This window comes from Elgaria multicarinata, chromosome 3 (assembly GCF_023053635.1).
Source record: "Elgaria multicarinata webbii isolate HBS135686 ecotype San Diego chromosome 3, rElgMul1.1.pri, whole genome shotgun sequence".
Classification (NCBI taxonomy): Eukaryota; Metazoa; Chordata; class Lepidosauria; order Squamata; family Anguidae; genus Elgaria; species Elgaria multicarinata.
The window spans coordinates 40632849-40653712 of NC_086173.1; the positions used below are offsets into that span (position 1 = coordinate 40632849).

A 20864-nucleotide genomic window follows, 5' to 3' on the forward strand; every position below is an offset into this window, starting at 1 on the left:
TAAGTACGGGTTGAGTGTGGGTTGTGAGTGAACCATGGGTTGTTGAAACATGGGTTGTGTTGTATGAACCCAGCCATGCTAACAAACATGATTTGTTAACGACAGACAACCCACCATTCACAGCCCAACAACAAACCATGGGTTCTCTTCATGAATTGTACATGTTTAACAAACCATGATTTTGTTAGCACAGCTGGATTCACACTACAACCCACACTTCAACAACAACCCACATTCAACTCATACCTAACCTTAAGCATGGTTTGTTGTGTTGTGTTAACACAAACCTGGGCAAGACAACAAACCATGGGTTAGTGTTACGTGCAAACCAGGTCAATGCTAACATTTGGAGGAGGGTCCTTCTCTGCATGATTGAGGATCAGGAGCCATTTGAGATTTGTGTTAGAAGGCAATGCAGCTCTCGAATTCTCACATAGCTCAGGAGGTAAAACTGTATACTTTCCCCCAAAACAAAACTGAAAAGCTCCAGGGCATGATTTTATTACAGCCTGTGGTTTCCCTTTTTCTGTGCTAAAAATTCATCCTCATGCATTTTCCCAGTAGTGCTGGAACAGCTGAGCTCTGTTACCCGTGTTTCTTGATTAAAACACACTCTCCTCCATCTTGAGGGTCCAGGTTGTAGAGGTAAAGGTGTCCGTCAGATGTTGTAACTAAGAGCCGAGGCAGCTTTTGGATCCTAACAAGAAATGCACAGGAGGGGTATTGAAAGAACTCTCAAAGGGTTCATGCGTTTGGGGCTGGGGAGGCGGTCATTCACTTGCTTGCCTTAGGCTGCCATGAGTGCTGTTTCATTTGGCCAGAATACTGGGAGATATTTAACAGTAAATGTTACCTGTACCTGGATAAGTAGATGCTCTCCTGTGCAAGTACTATGTAAGTAGGTAGAAGTAGTGGGAAAGCATCTATATGCATATGGAAGGGGCAAATGTAGAAGTACCGGGCTTGGTCTATAGGACTTGCACTAACCATCACATTAGTGAGGAAACCTTCTAGATTAGGTCTCCCAAAATGCGGCCACTGTGAGCATCACCCAACATATGCCTTCAGTATAATGCTTGGAACAAGGAAAAAGAGGTTTCCTTCATGTACTTCTGGGTTGGAAAATCTTTTTCAACCCGAGGGCAAAATTCCAATCTGGGGGCCCACACAGTCATGGGGGGGGAGCATTCCATCAGTAGGTGGGGCCAACATGCATGTCTCCTCAGAAGAAAGCATGGGCAGCACTTTCAGAGAACATCCCACCCACTCCCCTCACTAAATACATTCATTCACAATTTTGATATTGGAAAAGAATCATTAACCAAGAAGGCTTAATCCTGGCTGAGTGGGAACCACCACCTACAGGGGCATCCAGGGGCAGAAAAACACGCTGCCTCCAGAAACTATCAAAGGTGTCCCAGAGATTGCGCTGGAGCAAATCTGAAATTGGCCAGAAAGTAACAAAGGTTATGGAAGCACTCAGAGCTAAGACTTTCCAAGTGCTCTGGAAATGACCAGGACGAAGAGACAAGAAAGCTGGAATGTGTGGGAAAAGCACATACCGCACGCCGGCAGCTGGTAACTTGGGGGTGGGGTGGGAATCTCACAAAAGGATTAGAGGTAAGGGGGCGTGTTGAAGGAAAGGGGACATGCCACACCAGGAGAACCTCACAGGGCAGACTGGGCCCATGGAAAGGAGATGCTCCATGCCTTTTCTGCTAGCTTCCTGCCTAGGTCTCAGGCTGAGGGAACCCTGAGTCTATTACCTGGTAGACAGCAACCCCTACAAAGAGAGCACTGCAATGTTTTCTCTTTTCCCTTCTAGATCTGGCAGATTCAGCCCCAGGTTATCCCTCAAATGATCATGTCCCTCTCAGACGTGAAGCATCAAACAAAGCGGCTGTAGACTATAATGCTGTATTGTCTTGATTTTGCGCTCAGTAGCTCCCCTGAATATGGAAAAGATAGACCTTGCAGCAGCCCAGGGCATGAGATACAAGAACAGTGATACAGAACACTTAGAACTTCTGTCTTGCCATGCAGTCAAGACACAACTAATAAACTTTGAGACTAACTGAACCCAGGGGGAGGTTAATGCAGCAGAGAAGTGGTTCTGCCCTGTGCTGCTTAAAGAAGGTTTTCTGTAAACAGAAGGAGCCACTGCTCAGTTGCTATAGCCACAGCTTACGTACGTGGAAAGCACACAGATGTTCCTTTGTCCAGAAATGTTCAAGCGCACGGTGGCAAAGGCCCGGTCCTGGCTCATCATGCCTGACACTTGAGAAGGGAGGTAGTTGGTAGCGGCCATGAACATCTTGCCCATGTAGCCACTCCAAGATGGGGGTTCTTCTGGCCGGCTAGGAGGAACAAAGTAGCAATTGCTAAGATTCCTAATCCAGTATACATAACAAGGAGCATCAATTTAACAGCAATATGGTCCTCAGCCCCGAAGCCTAAACACATGTAGCTTCACTGGCTACCATTCATCTCTTCTTATTCTTGCCTCTTCCACCAAATTCCCCTTTGGAATCTCACCATTTAGACTGTAAGCACCTTAAGTACACATGAAGAGGCCTGCTGGATCAGACCAAGGGTTCTCCAGTCCCGTATTCTGTTCACAGAGTCACCAACCAGCTGTTGACCAGGAACCGACAAGCAGGACACAAGTGCAACAGCACCCTCCCAGCCATGTTCCCCAGCAACTGGTGTACATAGGCTTACTGCCTCTGATACTAGATTAAGTGAGAGCCATTTCTCTAAAACATGGGCTACTTGGATTATGACCATTTCTCTATAAAACATATTGAAGTGCCACGTACACAGACATACAAATATACAAAAACAGGCCTGAAACCTATATGCAAATGAAATTTGTATCAGTTACCTAATGTGTGGGTGTGTCAGAAGTTTCTTCAAATAATGCCAGCACAATTGTGCTTGCCTCATCTAACCTGTCAGCCCCAACATGGAGAATATTTTGGCAATAATGCCACAGGCCATTATGTGTCTCCACGATAAATTGGGCAAGACTCTCCTATGCAGGGAGGTGAGTGCAGTGATCCATTAGATACGCCCTGAGCAATGACGGCCCATTTCACGGAAAGTCATTACGAAAGCACCAGGCATTAATAGATGGCTACAAAAAAGCAGTCCGTGGTAAGCAAGGATAGTGCTCAACTTTAAATTTAACACAGGATGAACAAAACTTAGCAATGAGAGTAAATTACTTCTCATGGTTTGTGCATAAGTTATACATTTTGAATGTTTACATTGGCTTTGTTACCAGAACAACCAACATTATGTTCGAGGCAGGTTCTGTTGTTTGCCTCCCTGATGGCTCCAGCCCCCAGTGGCCCCTGCTTAGAACTCAGCCTGGGGTTACCATGCAGCAGTTCCATGTTGATATAGTAATCAAAAGGCACAATGCAAGGCCTGCCCAGGCTCTCATCTGGTGACGCCTGGTATGCATATATGGCCAAGGGCAGTTGTCTCTGCTAGGAGCAGGTCTTGAACTGAGTTGGCTCAGCAAGGACTGGGGGCAAGATCAGCCACAACTCTCTTCAGCATTGTGCTGGTAATGGAGCTGTAAAATTGCCATCTCCCTAGTAAAGAAGACTGTGCAAGATTTGGGTAAATGTTGTGGCCAGAAAGCCAGGCCTTAGCTAGACAACAAAGTCAAGAGTCTTGGATCAAGAAGTGCTTGTTTCATCTTCATCTCGATCCTCAGCTGTAGTTCCAAGCTCCTTCTTTTCTTCTCTCTCTGGCTCTCCGACTGATCCCACAACCCAGCATCCACTCCCCCACCCCGCCAGTGCTAACAGCCCCATCCCTCAACCACAGGTGTATCCCACTATGGCATCACAACTGCGTCTAAACTATGTAGGCCCATATTGCTGGCTGTAAGCCACGCAAAAGCCCCCTTTGCAGTGACCAGCTGAAAAGGATTCAGTCTGAACACACCCGTGCCCAAAGCCAATACCCTGGGGCCAAACTGACAATGATGACTCGGATATGTGCGTGAGCCATGTTAACCATAGTGCCCAGACTTTTGCTGGGCTAAATCAATGCTAAATCACACAGCTAAGTCAAAACTGCAATGGATTCCTCTTGGAAAATGGCTAAAGTTGGAGCAGGTTGAGACAGATGATGGAGAGATTTCTTTCCAGTAAACCTTGGCTGCCTATGACCTTGCCTTGCCTGCAGTGAGACACTTCTTCCTGCTGAGAGAGAGAGGGAGAGGCGTCCTCTCCCATCAGCTCTCCCAACTCCACATCAGCAACAACGTGCCAAGAGGATATTTCAAGGATGCAGCTAGGCTCCCCGCAGCACTCAAACCAGTTCTGATACCCACCTGTCTGTAAGATGTTCCAGTTTAAAGATGTGCACAGTCTCAGTGTTGCTTGAGGCACACAAGAATTGCGAGTCCATGCTGAACACTAGAGAGCTGATGTTCACGTACCTGGGGCCAAGGGAAGAAAAGAGGGTGACTGCAGCTGGCAGGAAGCAGGAAGAGCCCAGTTCAAGCTAGGCAGAGCACAACATTCAGCACTTCCGAGCACTCTGCCCGAAAGGGCAGCAGCGAATGTAATATACTCAAATGAACCCTTTGCACATCATTCACTCCATGAGGTTATGCAAAGGCCATTGGCCAAAAGCAATAAACTTGACTGACACTCCATGAGGCATTGTAATATCTGTTTCCTGGGCTGACAATATGTAGGGGTAGAAAAGCAATGTGGTTAAGAGAATGAGCTGCGAAATCTCAGCTCAGCCACAAATTCATTTAGGCCACTTTCCCCCCAGCCCCCCTCATCTGCTAAATGGAGACTATCCGACTGTCTGATAGATGCATATAGTCTGGCTCCCATACTACATTTTCAAAGAGCTCCTGACATCAGTAGGACTTGTGGGAATGGACCTGTGCTTTAAAAAGTTATGAGGAAAATACATTTTGTCATTTTCCTAGAGATGTGTCTGGATAGCAATTTCCCAGAGCCTCCTGGTGCTTTATCTTCTTGATTGGGGGGTCTCTTACCCCCCTCCAATCAAAGAAGATAGACTGCACTGTTAAAACCTTAAACTACAGGTGGGCAACTTTGGCCTACAACTCGCAGCTTCTCTTACCACTGGCTTGGGCTGATGGAAAGTGCAGGCCAGAACATCCAGAGGGCCACAGGTTGCTCACCTCTGCCTTACACCAACACTGCACCTGCCAGATATGCCAGCAGCAAGTCCCATAGAAAGAAGAGGATTCCCCAAATGTGTGGCATTCAATGGCTGGGAAGATTGGTGGAGGAGCAGCTACATACCACCCAGGCAAACATTTCCTAGGAAAGGACTCTCAGAATGCCAAGCACACCAACTTCTGTGAACCACCCAGAGAGCTCCGGCTATTGGGCGGTATAGAAATGTAATAAATAAATAAATATGTAGGAGTGGAGGCCTTTCATATGCCCACTGATTACTCCGGGCCACTGGTTTGCAAGCATCAAACTGACCTCTTCATTCCTCTTCTGAATTCATAGAGCTTTTGTCCTTCAGGGATGGAAAAAACACGAATGACAGTTCCCTGAAGGAAAATATATAAGGCACAGAAGTCACCAAAGCAGCAATCAGAACAAATGGGGCATAGCAGCACTTTGCCTTGGTGCTTTCACAAAAGAGTTTATAAGATGCAGAAACCACTTAGACAGAGAGCATTCACAGACACACAAACTATCTGAAACATCTCCCAACATTAGCAGATAATACTAAAAGAGATACTCTGATCGTAAACACTCTGTCTTCTCGCTCTCTGCTTTTTTCCTTCTCCTTCCCCATCTCTTTTTCCTTGCGTGCCATGTCTTTTTGACTGTAGGTCTGAGGGTATGGACTGTCATACTATGGGTCTTTATAAGATACTCTGGGGGCCTTTCTGACTAAAAAGCAAGGGGGAAACACTTTAAATATATAATATGTGGAAGTCATTGCTTTCAATGAAACTTCTAACTACTGTCACAATCCTAAGCGCAATTATTAGGCAGCACACTCCACTGAACTCAGCAGGATTTATATGTGAGTAAGCATACTTAGGATTAAGCTACATTATTATTATTATTTATTTATTTATATAGCACCATCAGTGTACATGGTGCATGTGTGCTTAGGCCTTGCAACTTTATCATGACATATTTACTTGGAAGCAAATCCCACAGTTTTGAATGGAACTTATTCCCAAATAAGTATGCTTTGGATGACAAAATGTGCAACCTATTTCTACTCACGGCCATTTCTTGTGCTGCATGTAATGATATGTAGGATGGTTACTTCTTTGCCAAATGCCTCATAATAATTAGCTTTCTACTCCTCTGACTCCTCCACAGCCCCTTGAAATCCCAAGCATTTTAAAAGAACAGGTTTGTTAGGCACCCAATATTATTATTTTTAAAATTATTTTTAATATTATACATAACACACATATTCACATCATTTTCACAAACATCATTCATATATATGCAGACATGAGAATAGTCTGAAATGTCAAAACAACCCTGCAGCTTCATAGTTTATAAAGAGCTGGAAGAAGACAAGGGAATATTGGAAGGGTGGAGAAACTCGTGCTAACATGAACATTATCAAATACCTAGATGAACTTTTTAAATATGCAGTACTGGAATACATTTTTCTGTGCTGAGGGCAAAGCAAGGCGGCATAAGCTTAAAATAGAAAGAACTCAATGAAATTCTAGAAGCCTTTTCCTGGAGAAAAAGAAAATAGATTTACCAATGACTTGAAATAACAAACACTCCATATTCCTCTAATGCCCTGCTTCTCTAGGAAAATACAAGCATTCTCTCTAATAAGAGACATTTTGCTCACTCACCTTTTCAGAAGCACTTGCTAGCTTTGACCCCGTGGAGTTGAAGGCCAGGGCAGCAAGAGGCCCATCATGGGCAGAGATCGAACAGACATCTCTCTGTTGGGGGGTGGGGTGGGGGAATATAAGAATGGTTTAACTAGAAGCCAAAGAATGTCTCAGCGCATGGAAAAGAAAGAAGCCATGCATTTTTAAGCTTTCCTTCAAGTTATTGACCAAAATAACAAAACAAGAGAATTTTCAGTACAGTATTAAGTGGTCAAACGTCTTCTCCACTTCACTTCTGAGTAGCCCTTTATGCAGAGGCAACTTGGGAAGGGTTGGCATGAGCTTTATTCTACCATCATTCACATAAAAAAAAAGTTTAGGAGCATGGAGAATGATATTCCCCTTTAAAAGAGAATCCTTAAATCTGCTTCCACTGGAATTTAGGTCTGCTCTGTCAATTTCCTGGCTTGTCCAGGTAGTGAGAAGAAAAACACACTTTCTGATAGCCTGGAGAGACATTCCCAGTCACTGTACTGTAGACAGCACGGAGCGAGATGGACCAATGGTCTGACTGGGAATAAGGCATCTTCCTGTGTGCCCAGAACTGAATAGGAGCTGAAAGTGGGTATAAATACCAGCATGTTTAAGTTAAAGAACTGTGCATATGAAGTTATCGCCGAGACTGTGACTCAAGAGCTTAGCAATGAGCCACTTTTGTACCTACCAAATTGTATCCGTCGTACAACACAATCTCGCCAACAGTCGTGCTCCCAGGATACGCCAAGTAGGAATTGGAATGGTTGATAGAAAGTGCACATAAACCTAGCAAGGAGGGGGGGAAAACGGCATGGTCACACAGACGTTGAGCTCACAGTATACGCAGGGTGCTTCAGGAAAATGGCATTAGCGTGGCTTCCATTGAGAAAGTGAAACCTGCACCACGTGGGCACTTCTAGCCACAGAGAAAAAGAGGCGACTCACTCTGGTGCTATGAAATGTCAAAAGAGGTTTGACTGCTTACGGAGATAGAACAAACACGACTGCGGTCTTGTAAAAAATACCTACAAGGTTTCAAATTTATAATTACTTCAAAAAGTAATTCATTTTGTTGTACAGCTCCTGACAAAGGATCTCCAGATCCGAAACGTTGAGCGTTGTACAAGTTTTTTTGAATTTTTTTAAAAATATATTTCGGATAAGAAAAATAAAGAAACCTTTTTTGACATTTCATAGCACCAGAGCTAGTCGCCTCTTTTTCTCATTGCCTTTTTGTGGTGTTTTTCCCCACTTTTTCCACAACTACTTCTAGCCACAGTCTGAGGTGAAATGCTTTGCTGACTTACAGCAAGAAATCCCTCAGGCTCTAGCGACACCTACAGGCAAGTGTGGGTACAGCTCCATTCAGTTTTCATCCCTCACCCAGAATGCACATGAAGACTTTGACCAGAAAAAGTCACATTCTGGGGTTTTAACCCCTCCTCACAAAACCACCCATCACTTTATATTACACACTTTAAATACGAGAGCATCCTGTTTTGGAGACTGCCAGAGAGATACCTCTTTGGGAAGCTGCTGGCACTGCTAGTTTCACGGTCTGATGCACAATGTGCAAACAAAAATGCAGACAAAGAATCGAGTTCATCTGCACACGGAGTGCAGGGAGCGCTTTTGTTGCCATATTGGGAAGAGTGGTGATTTCCTCTGTGCCTGTGAACCACACAGCAGCTGCTTAAAAGTTTGGGGCCAACTGTAACCACATGAAGAGACAGCTACCCCTCTCTAGCCACTAAGCACATAGTAAGACCAACGCTACCATTACTGGCTCTGCAGATTTCTGAATGGCCGCAGGGGGTTGGAAATGCTGGGCGTATCACATCACCATAGCAGGCAAGTGCTGCTTTACGCAGTTAGTTCCAGCCACCACCCAGTAGGCTTTCAAGTGGATATCATTTGTTTTCCTGACAAAACCTTTTTTTAGACTTTTGCTCTTGTTGCATTTTGTATTGCATTTTTGATGTTATTTTTTAATTTTCCAAGTCACTTTGCGTATCATTTTACAGAAACATTCCTAATTAAATAAAGAAATGTGGGTTCAAATTAGGGATGACTAAATGTAATCTCCTCTTTCAAAGGCTCCCCTTGGATTCCCCCTCCTTGAAAAACCCAAAGGATAAAAACAGAGCACTAGACTCAGCCTATCCAGCTGGAACAACTAATGTGCCGTGCCTTGCCGTGCCTTCTCTCTCTCTCTCCCAATTCTGCCTGCCTCATTAAAATATTTTCATCAAGGCCACCTTGCACTGCTACAGGAAAACAGGTCTACCCGAGTAGATTCTACACACTTGGGTTTCTTCTGCTGCTTGCTGCACTTTTGGCTGGCTCGCAAGGGAGCCCGACGTATTTCATCAAAACGCCTGAGTCCCCCGGCCCTCTTACCTCACCCACATTAGCATCAGTCAGCCTGTAAGATTAAGATCACTGAGAACCATTCCAACACAGAATTGATCATAGAGAATAACTAAGGTCAGAGACCGACTACTTGTAAGGGTCACACTTGCAAGACTCTGTGGGCATGAACATCTGAGGAAGAGACGAGAGCAGAAATGGCAGTGTCACATGATACAGGAACTGGTCTGTGTAGCAGGCAAGCCACATCACTGCATTGAAAGACCCAGGAAATTTCCTGAAAAGACAGACCTCAGAATCTGCAGAAAATCCTGAAAAGAACATTTAGTAAAGTCTGTTTCCTGTAACCATCAGCAGAGATGACTTAGGATCTAGGGAATTCTGAAGCTAAACAAACCAAGTCAGCGGCACCGTGAGTCAGCTGGAGGTTTTATCTGGGAGAGTCAAGCAGGAAAACAGACTGTGAAGGGCCTGGGAAAGAATTCAGCTGGACAGAGTTGACTTCATGAAGGCACAAAGGGCTGGATTGCTGCTGCCCTGCAAAGAGAGAGGCCCTCACTTGACTTAATATCAAGAGGCACAAACAAAATATTCCTGACTTGGCTTGCAGAATATTCCAAGTACATGAAAGCCAAGTGTAGAATGGAGAGTTCGTATCAGCATGAGCCATGGCCAAGTAGCACAATGAGAGGAGGCAGAAATGGTCAGTGTAGCCCAAAGGAGGCCACGAGTTTGACCATCAAAGAAAAAGCCCCCCTGCTGACTTTCTTCATGTGGCCAGACCACAACCACTCAAAAGCTCAAGCCAGTCCCTGCCTGGTTACCTCAAGTCTTGATCGTCAAAGTATTTGAGATTTAGTTTGTTTTCCTGCAGACCTGGCAAAGATGATAGACAAAAAAATTAAGACACTGTCAAAGAGAAATGGTCTTTTATTAACTCTGTAAACAGCAGAGCATAAGAACATTTATTTAAAAAAAGAAAGGAGAACCTCCAGGTTATCTTAAGGGAATTATGTCAAGAAGAAACAGAAAACTGTACTCTGCTTAAAATGTTGAGGGTGTTTTTGTTTTGTTTTTAACAATCTCATCTCAACCCTTATTTCACTATTTTTATTATGGAATTGAAAACAGCTGTCTTTGTTAAATTTTCTTTCCAAAATAATTTGTTTTTTAATAACACAATTTCTATTTTAATTTTGAACACACCTAAAATCCTTTTTTAAAATCTCTGGAACGGTTAACATTATTAGATTTCTGTGTTTATTTTTATTACTACAGCTGTCTATTACTCATTATTAAAATGATTAATGCATAAAACAGTTGTAATAAGAACATTGAAATTACATTAAAAATGACTCTTATTAACGTTCTTTTTATATACACAGAAGAACACAATCCTATGATCCCTGAGTGGGTAAGCCAGGGGCTACGGGACACTGAAGACCTCCCTTCCACGGGTGGAGTGGGAAGGCCACTGGTACGTGGAACTCCCTCCTTGACCAGCACTGCAAAGCCCCACCACTGTAGGCCAAAAGAGGGTACTCCAGGAGATGCAAAGTTTTCTGTTCCTCAGAAGTTCCCCTGGTGGAACAAGGGGCAAAGTATGCCAGTCTGAAAGGTGGCATAGTTATTTTTCTACCCATGGACCAAATAGGAGGGAACACTTAACAGAGAGGAAAAACAGACTAGGAAATGGGGTGGGGAATCATACACACTACCTGGCCACTGAAAGCCCAAGGGATCTTAGGAGATGGCAATGCCTTTGCCATGGACACCAACAACCCAGACTTCTGCATGATGGCTCTGTAAGGCAGTAATCCAGTGCATACCTATATTTGGGAGCAAATCTCATTGAACTCTGCATGACATATATCCAAGTAGATATTGTGAGGTATTTCCCTTCCACTTCAATAGCTTCTCCCCATAAACTTGAAGCACTGGATCGGATCCAAAGGTATAACTGTGTGAGCAGAAGGCACTGCTGCAGGTTGGGGGGGGGGATGTTCCCCAATTACCCAAACTTTGCTTTTCCTGCGAGACCCTCTGCGCCACACGCCATCCTATTTCAACCCTTAGGAGTGCATTTTTAGGGGGTGACAGAAATAAGGGGGAGTCAACCCAGCATACCTTTCAGAGTATTTGTCACTTCTTAGATTACTTATTAAACTTATTTATTAAAAACCCCATTTGTATCCCACCCTATATCACTAGGATCTCAGGGAGGTGTACAGATAAAATTATACTTCTGTTTATTTAGAGCTGAGTAATGTGCCTCCAAGTTAGATATTATGTATATGTGCTCTATGTTCTATCTTTATTAGCTCTTTCACAACATAGTTTCAAACATCCCTTCAGACTATTTTTAAAAAACTGTCCTGAATCCATACCCCCACCCAGTACACACTTTCATGTCAACATTTTAGACTGGCATTAAAGGTTGGTGACTTTATTTGAACTGAAAACATTTATATGTTGACATTGATATAAACATTTATATCATTTTTTTAAAAAAATGATCAGACTTTTATGCTTTTAGAATTCCTTCTAGATTTTTCTCATCTTTTATTTCATGTTATTTATTAATGCCCTTCTGATCCGGGGTGAGTGTAAAAACTGCCTAGACTGTTCTGTCCTTTTTGTACTATGTATGTATTACTGTCAACCGTTCTTCTAATCTACATTCATAGTGTTAACAATTTCTACTGTCCTTATCTGAATACATCATCTTTCCAGAAGTTGCATGTGAATTACTTTGTCCATGCTTTATGTTAGATTTATACTTTTAGAGTCTGTATTTCTTTTATATTTTTCTTCCTCTTTCTTTTAGGTTCCTTCATTTTTCCCTGGTGATTTTTGTCTTCATTGTATTACTGTGATATATCTATCTTTACCTCTTCAGCGTCAGATGCTGGCCTCTCATTTCCCTTTAAACATATTTTGCATCATGAGATCTCTAGTGCTCATGAACCTTTAAGATGCAGTTTTCAAGTGTCTTTGTCAATATTCTAATCTTTGCCCTAAATACTGTGCCTGACCTCATATTTCCTTTCTAAACTTCATTTATCCATCGGTACATATTCAGAAACGTGGACATTTTTCTAAAAAAAACCACACAAACCAGCAGACCATTAAAGATTCCCCACTCCACTCCACCCCAAACTAAATTATTGATTCAATGGCCTGCAGTTCCTGGGCTTGGAACGCTTGCCTCAGCATGTGTCAGGTGGAAGAAATGTAGCAGTCTAAGTAGACAGCACGCAGAGTAGCCTTCTGCTTAGACAACTCTAGGTGCATTATGTGAAGGAGGGAGGGAGGGAGGGATGTTCTGCTTGCATTCAATGCAGCTTACTCTGGCCCAGTTCCACCATGCAGCATCCTTGGGCAGCTGTTGGGCCACCGTAGGATCTATCACAAACATCTGCCCAGTCCCCTTTGCATTTTCCGTGTGTGCTCTGACCACCATTCTAACTTCCTACGAAGCCCCAAGCACAGTGTCACTCTTGGAGTAGCACTACATCTAGGCAATTATAGCAAGTTTCAGTAGCAGCAGGCTAGGGCCCCAGGAGCACAGTCGCTGGCTGCCTGTCTCTAGCCCCATGGCCTTTGATGTGCCACTGTGGTTGCTATCAAGTCTCCACTTTCCTTGGAGCACTGCTACTCTTGCTTTGACCTCCACCACTACTGCAGCACTTGGGGCATCACCACTGCAGCTGCTTCTGCCTGACCATTGTCAGCTAGGCTTGGGGGTGCCAATGTTTGCTTTTGGGGTGGGGGGAGGAGAGCTGCTGCTAAAACAAACACACCCTTACAAATGTCAGCCTGCTGATGTTTCTGAATGTCACAGCAGTCCTGTCACAGGTGAGGGGCAATGATCTGCTTGTACTAATACAGAGTGTTCTGTCTGCATTAACGACGCCAAACCCAATATTTTGGGACTATCAGCAGACTGTGGTTGCACTGTTGGCCTCAAAGCCTGAGAGAGACACAAAGTGTCATCTTAGGATCAAAGTTGGTCTCAGAGTATACAGATTTCCATATTTTTACACAGCTTTATTGTGTTTCCCAGCTCATTTTGGAGATGCATAGACAGACATTGGTCAGATAGTTTGAAAGCAAATGGGTTGAAGCATGAAGCCCCATACAGAAAAAGAAAGAACGGGGGACTCCACTGTCCTGAGGTACAGTTTCAGGGTGCTAAAGAAGCCTTAACTGCTGGGCAAAGGAAGTGCTGCAAAAGAGAGAAGACATTTTGAAAGAGTTGGCTTATTAGTATCAAGATGACACAAACAGCTCTCTAAGCCAAACACCCCATCCACATGGTGACTTGCTGGCTCTCTTGAGCTCATTCCCTGCCCCCGCTTTGCTGATAAATGCATGAATCCCCCAGCTTGTAGTTCTCCCATGCTGGGATGGACTAACGAGGGCCTGAGTGACATGAATTTATTTTATGGCTGTCAGATTCACACTGCAGTTTGGAAGGCATATGAATGGTCCTGCCTTAACTTCTTCACTTCTGTGGAGTAAGATTAGTGTACCAGGTTTCTTGCAGGAAGTGATGACGTTAGATTCCCCCCCCACAAGGGCAATGAAGATAAATATTTATTTATTTATGTATTACATTTCTATACTGCCCAATAGCCAGAGCTCTCTGGGTGGTTCACAAAAATTAAATATGAATCTTACTGTCACCCCCACATTGTGAGGTAGAGGAGCAAGGCTATTATAGCCTTATTTTCTCAGTGCCGCTTCTGATTTCCCTATTTATGTTTCTAAGAGTTCCATCAGACAAGCATTTTATTGCACACTCGTTACTGGGCACTCACGGATTTTCGTGGGTCCTTTTCACGACGTTGTCTACTTCCCACTTACCTCCTGCCACTTCTAGCCTTCTTCGCACTACTGAACTCAATGGACTTACTTCTGAGTAAGCACACACAGGATCAGGATGCCATTTTAAAACAGGCTGACTTAGGGCTAATCCCAATGAAATCAAATGGCTTTTAGTTCCAAGTAAAAATAGTTAGGATTGGCCTATAGACATCGTCGCAGAGCTCCGCAAAAATAGAAATGAGAAAGGGTTTGATCATGCGGGAGCCTTTTCAGTGAGCATCATTCACTTCTGCCAATAATTCTGAAACAAAATTGGAGTTCACATAAGGTTTAAAGCCCAGGCCACTGGATGTTTATGCCATTGCGAGTTGTAGCGGAGGATTTTAAAAAATATAATTTAATCATATCCAAAGCTTTTCAATGGGCTTAATCTACAGCAAGAGGCCATCTGTTAAGAGCCTGAACTAGGTCAAAGAGTGGCTTCCTAAGGAACCAACAAAGGCATACATTTGCTGCTTGTGAACTGTGCCACTGAGTCAAGACTAGAAGCACTGAGAAAGGACCCACTTTCTTCGGCACACCTTATATGGCGAAATAGGAAGCCAAATCCTGCTCATCAAGAAGCCCCACGTTGGCTGCTTTCCTAGCAAGGCACTAGGAAAAAAACATATTCACTAATCTGGGCTACTCAGAATCTGATCTTCTCTAGCTACTGGTCTTCTTAGTACTGAGGAGATCCAGGTTCAAATCCCCACTCCACTGGGTGACCTGAGCCAGTAACCATCTCTCAGCCTAACTTACCTCTCAGGGTTGCTGTAAGGATAAAATGGGCTATTCAAAGTGGGGCACCTTAGTTCTCAAGCTGATTGAGTTTGGGGTGAAGTACAAAAGAGCAACCTGCTGAAAGCGAAGTGTTTGAGGAAAAGCCGCCAGAAAAAGGGGAGGGGAGAGTAGCACTGTTGCCATTTCCTCTCCCCTGTGGCTTTTTGTCCAACTTAGCTGAGACTCAAACTGTGTTCAGACTTCTCCTGAAATGCCTTGGCTAAGGCTGCTGGAGGTGATGAAACAAAATGGTACATTTAGTAACTGCTGAGGTTAAACAGCACTGGGGTGGTTGGGTGGGGGCTAGTAACTATGCAGTGAAGCAGATCAGGGGCTTTTAAAAGTGATGACTACAACCTTGGGTTCGGGGAGTCTCTCTGCCAGGATACAGAATGACCAGGCAACCTTGAGAGGGAACTTTCAGTTATATACACCTGGTCTAGAGCAAGGTTCGGAATGATTGGTAGCTGAAAATACAACTCATATGGAACAGCAGGCACAACAAATGGTTTTTATGTTGTATTTAGTATTTGTGCTTTTAACCTGTTGGTTGTTTTATTGTGGTTTTAATTTTTGTGAACCTCCCAGAGAGCTTTGGCTATTGGGCGGTATAAAAATGTAATAAATAAATAAATAAATAAATGTCCCACTCCACATATGTGCACTGGGACTATGAATTAACACATAATGTGCCACAAAACACACAGGCCCAGTTCATAGAGGCCTTCTCCCTCCTCTTCCTGAGAAAGGAGAACATCTTGGGCCTAGACAGTATGGCTACATGTGCGTAATGCTTGAATTACACATTACCTCATGTGCAAGTGCGGAGGGCTTGTCTGCCTGCTCTTCCACCACATGTACTGGGTCCCTGGCTGGGTGTATGATCAAGCACTAAGACCCTCACTTTATGTATTTAAAGTTCAAGGTCCTGGGGAAAAAGTGTGCAAAAATATGTTGAGGAACGTCTAAGAGAGCAATCTGATATATGCTGAGAAAACAAGGCCAAAAGACTTGATGTACCTGCTCTGTATAGAGGTCTCCGTATGTAGTTTGGTTGTTGCAAGAGAACTGCATGATGGGATTGGAATAATGTATGTGCCTGAATGTGCTGTAATGCTAAAACTGTTATATCAGCAAGGAAATGCTTAAGTGGAATTTCTAGCTGTCAAGACCTCTTGATATAGGAGAAGACAAACAAGCTAGCTTGATAAGGAAGACTGACCATCCAGGTCAATCTGACATTGCCAGAAGAGTTATGGGCCGTCTGTTGATAAGATAGAAGAAGTTTTCTTTGATCTGTCTTTGTTTTGCTTTAGAACTTTACTAACTGCTCATTGGTTAAGATGCTACTATGCATAAGTATACCTGCTTTTCACACTGCCAGTTGAAAAGTTCTTTGTCTGTAGGACTCTCTTCATACAACTGTATTACGCTAAATAAAACAAAGCAGCCTTACAACCAAAGTGGATTTTTATCTTTGACAATGTCTACTCAGAAGGAAGCCCTCCCTTTAAATTCAGTGACACTTACTCCCAGATAAGTGCACTCTGTCTCAGCATCCAGTAGGGATTAAGGGCATTAGGAAGAACCTACAACAGAATTTCTGCTGGTTAAGAGTGAGTTTCAGTGTCCCAAGGAGCAATTTGTGCCACACCTAGAAGATGAGAAAGACCTCGATCTGAGACCATAGAGAACCACACCCAGTCAGTGGGCTGGTTCGCCCAAGACAACAACCCACTGTGGGTTATTTTAACCCATGGTGAGGCTGCAGCATGTGCAGCCATCATCTCGTATATGGAACCCCCCACTCAGGGGTTGTTGTGTCATATGAACCATGCAAGCATGGGTTATATGACATTCAAACAAATAACTGTTGTGTAACACATGGTCTGTTTTAGAATTATACAAAGGTTGTTGAACCCTCACATAACCCACGCTCACCAGGTTTGCCTGACACAACAGCCTACAAGCAGGGGGTGAATATGTAATATGACAACTACGTGCACCACTACATGTTGTCCAAACCCAGACAAAGAAGACAGTACTGGCCTTGAAGGACAAATAGCCTGACCCGTTATGAGGCTGTTTCTTATGTACCTCTGGCTATTCTTTCCTTGTTCCAACTCTCCTCCACAGTCTCTTCCATTGCTAAATAAAATTCAAATACTTTGAAAAACTTCATCTCAAAACTGCAATCAAACATTCAGGATAAGAAAATATGTTATGCAAATGACTTGTACAATTTATTCTGATTGCAGGAGCTGGATTTTCTTCACACAAAATTCAAGATAATCATACTGAAGACTTTGAATTTCTTTCGTTGGCAGAGATTATGTACAGCTTCTGCCATTGCCAAAAAGAAAAAGAAAAAAGTGCTAAGTATGTCTCTGAATCAAGACATTTAAATGGAAGAACTTTTGTAGGAAGGGATCTCATTACTTCCACCCGCAGGCAAAGTTACGACTATAAGCTTTGAGTATTTTTACTCCTGCATTTACTGAGTAAAATGTTATTTAGTTTGATTTACTTAAACCCATCCAACTTGTTGTTTTGATGTTCTTAATTCAAGTCTAGCTAATGTCTCTGAGAAAGAACACAAAATTCTGTCTAGCTGTTCCTTCCCCAAGGCCAATTTAACAACTCAATACAGAGCAGCTCCAGAGGTGGTTAACAAATGGTACGGCAGCCCAATTTAAATGTGACACAAAATGCACATGAAGAACTTAGACCATGTGGCACTTCACACGTTGGCATCTTACTGACGGGTTGCTTCATCTTGGCCACAGATTTCTACCATGCTAATGCTGCACACTAGATGGCCCAGCTTAATCAAGATGCCAGGGGCAAGATTCATGCTTAAATCAGGCCAAAGGCCTCCTTAGCAGCAACATGCTTCCCAAACATCTGAGTAGCTCTAAAGAAGTAGCTCCACTAAAATGGTAGCGCTACCCTAGTAGCTCTAAAGAGCATTCTGATTCGCTACACTGAGCTGCTCTGTAGGTCAAAGCAGCCAGAATTAGGACTGACATAATCCCCTTTCAGTCGTAGGCTACATTTTCTCCATGGACTCTTAAATGCAGCGCTATTTTCTCATAATGGTGTACTCCAGTCTTCCCCAACCTGATGGCCTCAAAACGTGTTTGATTACAATTCCCATAATCCTCATTCATAGGCCATCCTGGCTGGGAATTATGAAAGTTGCAGTCCCAACACATGTGGAAGACACCATATTGAAGAAGGCTGGACTAGACCATATAAACAGATTAGGTATAGCCAAATCCTAACCCTATTTATTCAGAAGTATATCCCACTGAACTTACTTTTAAGTAAGCTTAGGATAGCTGCCTCAGTCTATTAAAAGCAGAGCCTAATACAGCCTTATACCTCATCCTCATCACCCCCAATTAGGCACCCATCCATGGAGTATAAAGGGTATTTATGCCCTATGCGCTAAGGATGAAGAGAGACATTCTATTCTTTAATGTTTGGAAACAGTATAATACTCCAGATCCAATGGACAATCCATTTACACATTCTCCATCTTGCACTTTTGCGACTGGCATATCAGGTTTTCCAGATTCTCATACAGCTACAATGTGGACATGTGAAAAGCCAGCGTGCCCAAATAGAGCACAAAAGCCCTATTAATTGGGGGGGGAGTGCCAAATATAACTCCTCTGCTGAGGGAAATGCACTGGCTGCCTATTCGCTACCAGGCCAGGTTTAAGGTTCTTGTACTTGTGTACAAAGCCCTAAACAACTTGGGACCAGGATACCTGAGAGAGCACCTTCTCCCTTACCAACCTGCCCGGTCACTGAGGTCATCCGAGGGCCTGCTCCTGGTGGTTCCACATAGATCCATCCTCCGACTGAAATCCACCAGGGGAAGAGCCTTCAGCATGGTGGCGCCCCTCCTGTGGAATTCCCTGCCTCTGGAAGGTCAGGCAGGCTCTGACCTTGTACTCCTTTCGGCGCCTCCTGAAAACATCTTTATTCCAAGAAGCCTTTCTTTAATATGCAGCCTTGGATTTCTGTTTTTGCTTCTTTTAAATTTTGTTTTAACTGTTTTATTCTGTTTTTATTTTCATTTTATGAAATGTACACCGCTCCGAAATTTTTCAATGGGGAGCGGTATATAAATATTCTAAATAAATAAATAAATAATAACTAAATGCATAAGTCTTGCAATTTTAAAATAATTAAATAAAGTATTTGGACTGCATGGGAAATGAAGGGAGGGAAACGTCTCAGCCCAAGTTGCTCACTTTTAAAAATGTGATGCTTATTGCAACTATCACAGTGGTGTGGGCAATGATGCACGATGACATAACACCACAAATATGTGGGCAAGCCCAACACAGAAGTACTGCTGCACTCTCTTAAAAGGGAAAAAAGCAGAAAGGGGACCTTTCAAACCAAAAACAAGAAGATACCTCAATATGGTACCTAGACTGAAAGGTAAAAAGCTTTGGAGGGTGGCTGAAAGATTCAGTGCAGAATGTGGCCTCAAGGATGCTGGGAATCTTCTCCTTTCCTCACTCTGATTAGTCTTGGACAGAGAAAGGTTTGCAGAACTGCAAGTACTAGACGCTGGTGAAGTCTTCTCTGTGGGTGCTTCCAGGTGAGGCTTTTATCCCCCAATTGCCCAGATTCATTCACAGAATTTTAGGGGGGGGGGGGTCGGGTCAGGTCCACTTGTAACCTTGCACATGTAACCTTCCTGTGTTTGTCCACCACTTCATCTCTCCTTTCCACATAAAATCAGTTGAGGAAAAGATGAGGAAGCTGCACCGTGCCTTTCGATTGCTACCACAAGGCGCCGTCTGTCTAGAACCACCCCTTGACTCTTCTCCTCTCCGTGAAGGCAGCAGGGTAGCGGCAGCAACATTTATCCCCTCTGCTGCTGATGGAGGTGGGGAGAAGCTTAACCACCCTGGCCTGGTGAAGGCATCAAACAACCAGTTGGTTAAGGCACGAGGAAGAAAAGCAGAGGAACAGGGGCAGAAGGACTAGCAGTTTCACCTGCAGCAGGGTGAGGGGCAGAGAACTGCTGGTTGTGCTGAAGATGGAGGGGAGAGAGAGGGAGAGAGGGGGGGATGCCAGATTTCTTAGCACAGATAAGACAACCACTGACAGAGATTCTATTACCTTTCCTTGGGGACAGAATGGGCCTGAAGCTACAGCCTAATTGAGCACCCACTTACAGCCATCTGCCATAATGCCTGAAGGAAGGAAGAAAGCGGCGGGGTGGGGGAAGACACTCTCCTTCAGCTGATTAAAGAAGGGCTTGTTCACTTCAAAGGGTCATGTCAAATAGTCACAGGAAAAGACACTTATTTTTTAGCTACTCCTAAACAACCATAGCATGAAGAAAGCTGCTCATTGAAGGTCCTCTTGCCCCAGGATAATTCCCCTGGTTGCCTGTCAGTTCATTACTAAGTTGAAGAAATAGAAGTGCGAAGCAACACCTAGAAGCAGAAAACTACATAAACACCTTCCTTCGGGTATTTTAAAACACAAGACTTTCCGTTGAATGAACGTATGTATCCAGAGGGACTTCGACACAGCATTGCGTTGAAATAGGGGCCAAGGAAAGCTTCCTTCTCTTTGTATAATCCCTCTAATGAGCTTCCAGACTTCCTGAGTCAAGAGCATCCCTCTCAACCTTTCTCTGCTAGCCGTGCTTATTCCCTTACCTGTTGTGTTCAGAGGGATGTCCGGGATTGTCTTCAGAAGCTTCATGTCCTTAATGTTATGAATATAAATAGATTCTTCCAAGCAAACTATCAGTCTCTGCAAGAACAAAAACACAGATTGGTGTTTAAGAACAGGAAAGGCCCTAAACATTCCAGGAGCCCATCAGGACATACCAATTGCACTGGGGAGGTTCACGGGCTAGCTCAAACTCAAAACTGTTCGCTGGGAGAAAACGCATCCGACGTCATGCACCAAATGGAAATAA

General features: G+C 43.7%; 1 protein-coding gene across 1 annotated transcript in view; it reads right to left on the minus strand.

The window, feature by feature from the left end:
• WIPI1 (WD repeat domain, phosphoinositide interacting 1) overlaps window positions 1-20864 on the minus strand; it is a 48005-nt gene that overhangs the window by 9929 nt on the left and 17212 nt on the right. The window contains exons 4-10 of the mRNA XM_063120036.1: window positions 20599-20695; window positions 7569-7666; window positions 6863-6955; window positions 5499-5569; window positions 4352-4459; window positions 2193-2357; window positions 590-697 (exon numbers count right to left, since the gene is read on the minus strand). Coding sequence (XP_062976106.1) covers window positions 590-697; window positions 2193-2357; window positions 4352-4459; window positions 5499-5569; window positions 6863-6955; window positions 7569-7666; window positions 20599-20695 — 740 coding nt within the window. The remainder of the gene's footprint in view (window positions 1-589; window positions 698-2192; window positions 2358-4351; window positions 4460-5498; window positions 5570-6862; window positions 6956-7568; window positions 7667-20598; window positions 20696-20864) is intronic.